Source organism: Triticum dicoccoides, chromosome 6B, assembly GCF_002162155.2.
Source record: "Triticum dicoccoides isolate Atlit2015 ecotype Zavitan chromosome 6B, WEW_v2.0, whole genome shotgun sequence".
NCBI classification, from domain to species: Eukaryota; Viridiplantae; Streptophyta; class Magnoliopsida; order Poales; family Poaceae; genus Triticum; species Triticum dicoccoides.
Window position 1 is genome coordinate 251,820,214 of NC_041391.1, and position 6,429 is coordinate 251,826,642.

The window sequence follows — 6,429 nt, forward strand, 5'->3', positions numbered from 1 at the left end:
GCTATGATGGTTGACACAATTTTGAACATCCTTAAGCTTTGTTCGGTTACACTCTATCTCAGGAGGATTGGAGTGGATTTGGGAGGGGGGATTTGACTTGTATGGGATTTAATCCCCGCCAAACCCCTTCAAAACCATGCCAACCGAACGCAGCCTAAGGAAGGAAGAGAAATTAAGGTCATGCATGTGAGGCGTGAACAAAATGCAGTTAGCCATTTCCTAGCAAATTATGGTAGATGTGAGAATCGCACTGGATTTGGTCAGGCCCGGGAGCTGTCCCTGAACTCTGTAAGGACTCATTCGGTTTGGAGGATTTCTATAGGAAAAATGTAGGAACAAGGATTCCAGAGGAAAAATTCCTATAGATGCATTTGGTTTGTAGGAAAAGCGTACGGGAATTTCATAGGAATACTATTCATTTCCTGTGTTTTTGAAGGATTCTACACATCCACTCAAAGCTCATTTTATGCGTGGGAACGAAACAAGACAATTCCTTAGGATGGCAAGTGTCATCCTATTAAATTCCTATAATACTCTTAATTCCTACGTTTTGATTTCTTCCAAACCAAACGAGGTCTAAGGTGGAATGCCCTTTGATTGAGTAATAAAGTATCATATTCACCCGCAAAAAAAAACCTTTCCATAGAAAGTTGTGTGGGTACCTTTTTTTAGAGACAAGTTGTGTGGGTACCTGAACCCTGTTTGACCCGACCGGGCTTTTTATACCGGGCTCGAATTATATGGCCGTGGGCTGAAAATTATTATCCGCGAGCCGGCCCAGTAGGAAATCAGGACCTGGGTAGTAGTTCGACCTCTATCGCCTCGCCGCCGCCGCCCTTCCCCCCTGTCGGCGAACCGGTGAGGACTCCGCGTCCCTTTCGCGCCCCGAGCTTGACGCGCCGCTCGCTCGCCTCCGCGCTTACTGGGCCCTGGAGTTTCTATCTTCCACTAGGGATCCCAGGCGTGATATCTTTCCCAGGGAGGCGCCAGGGGCGAAGGCCATGGGGGCGGAGCTGTGGCGCGACGACATGGCGGTGGAGGCGGAGAAGCCCATCCGCGACTCCGTGGCGTTCCGGCTCGTCGAGCACGTGCTCCAGTCCTTGCGGATGGTACGTACTTTTTTGCTCCAGCCCGCCTTTTGCTCGCCTGTCTGCATTTTTAGTCTGAGTGATGCGACCACGGGCTATTTCCGGGGAGCCCGAGGAGTAGGGGAAACGCTCCTTTCGTTGCTGGCTCGTCGGCTCGAACGTTAGCGTTTTACAGCCGGGATTGCATTCGCTGGTAAAAATAGACTCTTGAGCTTCCATTTGTATTTTTTTTCTTTGTAATTTTAGAGATTCGAGTTGGAGCTGCGGATGGCTGCTGATAAAATTGGTGCAGCTTTTGGAGCTGTTGCTTTGGACTCCAAATTCCTAATGCATATCCCCCATTTCAGTGTCGGTTGCAATCACGGAGCCGGAATAGCTTACCACGGCACCTCATAAATAAATCAAGAGTATGCACATTGAAAAGCCTGTTAAATCGGCAATACTACTGGAAAACCTCTCAGGCAACAAATGGTTCAGCACATCAGCCATGGTACTATATTAATGAACGGATTTGCTAATTCTCATCTAGATGAGAAATAACAAAGTATCATCTAACCCTTACACTATCTGATTAATCAAATAAAAAAAGAAAAGAAAAAAATCCGCACAAAACTTCGCGTAAAATCAAATGGCATAAGAGACTAAGAGTTAGATGTGACTTAATTAATTCTCATCTACATGAGAGTTAGCCACTAACATTAAAGAATGCCTTGAAACAGATATGAGACATGATTTAAAAAATTCGAAGAGGTGATACTTAGCTAAGTAATATTAACTTTAACATAATAACCAAATGTGAGAACACTTTGAATATGAGTAATGTTTAATTCGTTGGAATGCTTAATGTTCAATTTGATGGTGACTGGCCTTTTAAAATTTAGTTCAAATTGCTGTTGTTACTCTGTGGAAGTCAGAAACAAGTAAACATTGTAATTTGATATACAGCTCGCATCTTCTTCCATGGGACTGCTCGGGCAAAGGCAGGGCATATAGTGATCATAAAGGCATCCTTCCTATGGGGAGAAGACCTGGGGTTCTGGGGCCTTATGGAGTTCTGGACCCCTTGATATACCGTGCTCACTTCTGTTGCGTTTATTGAAGTCAATTTGGGGAGCCAGGTGCTTCCATCCACCCCTTAAACATTCAGGGTATCTGTTGTGTAATATTGAAATGAATATAGCAAATGCATTCGTTTATCACCATTTATACATAATGCATCTCTTTAGAATAATATTGACACATCTTGTAATGGGTTCAAGTTCGAAATTCAAGGCTGTTATTGACGGTGAGGGAGACTGCCAGATGGATGTGCAGTGTGAGAGTTAGGGAAATTGGAAGGTGATTATTTTCCTATGAATGCAATTTTTGAATGCCATCGTGGGTTAGGCAGCAAGGTGCATGTTATTTCTTCTATTCATACCTGAAAATCACTTGGAGCTTCCCGATGTTCCATGTTTCTGCGGGCGAACAAATAGATTCCTTCGGCATCAGGCATTACCTTTTCTAGGTTTTTAGAGAATACTTCTTATTGCTGTAGATATACATTTTATGGAGGACTGCCATAAGTCCATAACCGGCTCGCTAGATAGAATAATACTCATGTTGTTTATGGACCTCATTTGAAGTTATTTCCTGTTTTGACTGCTTAACGAGTATCTCTTCAAGCCGATCTTATTGCTGTATATATGCATTCTACCAAGAGTGACTGTCATACCATACTCGCTAGAGATACAACCTAAAGTACTGTTGTCCTGGGCAATTTATGTTGTGTGAAAATCCGTTCCTGTTTTGACTAAGATTATCGAGTAATTCACTCTTCAGCTTGATCCCATACCAAGAGGAGTCCATGGCGGGCATGGTTTTTCTTGGGTGGCATCAATCAACGATATACATTTCAGGAATGCCTTTTGAACCATTGACACCCTTTGTCTTTTATTTAGGATCCGCTTCTGGTTGACCCATATGACATGGATCAATATAATAAGATGGTAAGCACTCTAGACACTAGCAAGAAAAAGACTCCTGATGAAGAGGCTTTGTATGTGGTAAGACATTGATCCTGTTTTCATCTATCTACTATTTTTGTATTTAACATTGCTTCTAATAAAATGCACATATTGCCTATTTTTCCAGACGACTTTGAAGGCATTGTCAGAAGCAGTATCCAAAATAGACATCACGTACCATCATTTGCTTTTGAACAATGTAATGTCATATTGAGTACTACTCTTGCATCTCCATTTGGTTTGTCGAGTTACTTGAATCTCACTAACAACATGCATTTCAGATATTTACCGTCCGCATCTGGTACTTGCAAAGAGATACATTGGATGCTTTCTTAGACCTAATAACCAGATTGGTATTCTTCTAATTGCACTTACATTATTTTCTGCATAATCTGCTTATGGGTGTCTGACTAATTGATTATTTGTCCATCCAGGCTGCAGTGGCAGATCAGTATCTCAGAGAATGTTTGCAGATGCTTGTGAACAACTTTACTCCGCCTCTTGTTCAACGCAATGAGCTGCCTAGATGGGCGGTTTCAAGGAAGAAGGATATTTTTTTTCATCTGTGCGAGAGCTTGAAAACGATCTCCACTACTGTACCCTTAGCACCAAGGGTATTAAGGGATATAATAGATCGGAGCATGCCGAAGTTATTTGATAACAAAGCTGTACGTCTGGACACTATTGTATTATCTGTTTTCGTAGCAATTCTGTTTTATTTTATGTCTTGCATTTCCTTATTTGTGTGAACTCCTAGGCCAACAATACATAAATGCTGAAAAAGTATCTTGGTCGCTCCAGTTCAACTTCCAATTAGCGTTAAATCTGCAGATCCTACACGCCTACATCTTTGATAATTGCAGATATTTTCAATACCAACGCCGACTTGTTATCGTTTAGCTTCTGTATGTTTATGTGAAGGTCTTTTCGGTCTTATAAGCTTCTTCTATATCAAGTGATAGTTTGCATCGGGCTACCTTGCATCAGCTTTGTGTTGACAATATATGATTCCTGATTGTGTCCCACTTATACATGGAAAAGTCAACCACCAACTTTGTTCATTATTTCATAGAGCATTGTTTTTATGTCTTTGCAGAAGATGGTCTCGTTTGTCGAATGCATGTTGGGGCTAGATACTGACAGAATGGGGGACCTTATTGGGGCTACATTGCTGGCAAAAGTTGTGGATCTACTCACGGAGTTGGATGTATGCTCTTTTTTCGTGTCGCCACTGTTTTCTCTATCCTGCAACTAATTCTTGACATTTGTTGATTGGTGAACTTTGCAGGTTAATATAACCTGGGAAGATATTATTCAAGGGGAGCATAACAAAGGTATATTTGAAATGGAGCTTGAAGATTTGGATGAGGATGAGGATGGCCTTGGACAAGCGGGAACAAAGGTTCATGTATTGTACTTAAAACTTATGCCTATCTAATCGTGTAGCATTAATAGCGAAGTTGCTGACTCAGTACTCATTTTGTCGGCTAGGTCCTTTTTGGAGGAAATGCATGTGCCGAAAAGCTTGACAGTTTAATGGTTGTTGTATGCGAGCACCTTAAGTCATGTGCGGAGCGTGGGTATCTAGATAAGGTGAGTATGTACTCTGCAGTACATCCTGCTCTTTGGAAAGAAAAAAACTGTTATCATACTTTAGTACCCCCAACTTAATTCTCCTACTCCCTCCAGTTCACAAGTAAGTGATGTTTTGAACATTTCTTCAGTCAAACTTTTAAAGCTTTGAACCACGCTCACCTTGGTATTTTCGCTTTGGGACATGACCATGTTCACCTTGGTATTTTCGCTTTGGGACATGACCATGTTCACCTTGGTATTTTCGCTTTGGGACATGACCATGTTCACCTTGGTATTTTCGCTTTGTGACTGCCAATATTTAGATTGGTTACTTGAAAACCATAGGTATGTTTGTCTTGAAAAGTAGCTCTAGAATGTTATAGTTATATTGGGTTTTATGCATACACTCTATTACAAATTAGTTGTCAAAGTTAAAATCTTGAAGACCGTGTCAATGTAAAAAATGCCATCCTTTTTGTGAACTTCATGGAGTAGTGTAAACAAGGAAACATAATTGTTGAAGCTGATTGGCATATATATTTTTAATCTGTCATTTCTCACCTTGTGGTTTGAACTGGTCAGGAATTTGACATTCTGAAGACTATATTTCGAGCATCTGTGCTGAGGGTGCACAGATCAAAATTTTGCCAGGTCAGGACTCTCTGTTATTTGGCGTATGTGTAAGCTAGATTCACTGGGATTTCAAGCTTGTATTGAGTTTTATTCACCTTCATGTTTTCTCATTTTTCTTTTCACTTCACCTTCTTATATTTCACCCTATTGTTGTAACTTTGCAGTTTATCATGTTCTATGCCTGCTCACTGGATCCTAAAATCTGCGGTCTTGAATTTGCTTTTTTTCTTACCGACATTTTTTTGAACAAGGAAGAGGATCCAATTTCGAGGTATGTCTTAGCATGTGAGGAGGAAGGGGAGCCTTGGCGCAGTGGTAAAGCTGCTGCCTTGTGACCATGAGGTCATGGGTTCAAGTCCTGGAAACAGCCTCTTACAGAAATGTAGGGAAAGGCTGCGTACTATAGACCCAAAGTGGTCGGACCCTTCCCTGGACCCTGCGCAAGCGGGAGCTACATGCACCAGGTCTTAGCATGTGAGGAATACATTGTATGATCACAGCTTGCTTTATATGTTGTGACGATTCATTGATTCTTTGTTTTGTTGCCACACTGTGCTTTAGTCATGTTTGACAATGATAATCTTGTGGCTGGTGTTTGCATTGTGACAACAGTTGCATCGAGCCATGCTTTCTTTGATCTTTCAGCCATCTGCCATAGACATGTCTCTCTGCCAAGTTGCCACAACTGTGGCCAGAAATGTTTACACAGACAATTCATACATACACCCGTCATATTTTCTCTGGCTACAGTCAGTAGTATATTCTGTTGTGATCCCCATTTATAGCATAAGCTCGTACAGGTTGAAGAAATGCTAATTACCACTCATGTTTTGAATACAGAATGTCTGCAGTTTCTTATGTTGGAAGCTATTTGTCTCGGGCAAGGTTTATTTCCGCTGATACGGTTCTTGGTATACTCAAAAAGTGTGTAAAGAAATTCATCTCTTTGTGATTTTCTTGATGTTCTTCTCAGATCTAAAATCATCTTTATTCGCTTCACCCAGATTATTGGACTGGTGCGATGAATATTGTGTCCTTCAGAACAGAGGGACCACAGCCCATCCGAATCATCAAATATTTTACGCGACCTGCCAGGTTAGTTATTCCACCATATTCCTTTTACGACA

At 41.4% G+C, this 6,429-nt stretch overlaps 1 protein-coding gene across 3 annotated transcripts in view; it reads left to right on the forward strand.

Annotated features, from left to right (window-relative positions):
• The first annotated feature begins 834 nt into the window (after positions 1-834).
• Positions 835-6,429, forward strand: part of LOC119325194 (RNA polymerase I-specific transcription initiation factor RRN3-like) — a 7,431-nt gene continuing 1,836 nt past the window's right edge. The window contains exons 1-13 of one of the 3 annotated variants that reach the window (XM_037598943.1): positions 835-1,109; positions 2,034-2,206; positions 3,029-3,133; positions 3,222-3,293; positions 3,376-3,447; positions 3,529-3,762; positions 4,191-4,301; positions 4,383-4,502; positions 4,586-4,687; positions 5,252-5,320; positions 5,467-5,573; positions 6,143-6,226; positions 6,307-6,397. In XM_037598943.1, coding sequence (XP_037454840.1) covers positions 3,056-3,133; positions 3,222-3,293; positions 3,376-3,447; positions 3,529-3,762; positions 4,191-4,301; positions 4,383-4,502; positions 4,586-4,687; positions 5,252-5,320; positions 5,467-5,573; positions 6,143-6,226; positions 6,307-6,397 — 1,140 coding nt within the window. In that variant the 5' untranslated portion in view covers positions 835-1,109; positions 2,034-2,206; positions 3,029-3,055. The remainder of the gene's footprint in view (positions 1,110-2,033; positions 2,207-3,028; positions 3,134-3,221; positions 3,294-3,375; positions 3,448-3,528; positions 3,763-4,190; positions 4,302-4,382; positions 4,503-4,585; positions 4,688-5,251; positions 5,321-5,466; positions 5,574-6,142; positions 6,227-6,306; positions 6,398-6,429) is intronic. The other 2 variants (XM_037598941.1, XM_037598942.1) reach the window with 2 other exon arrangements.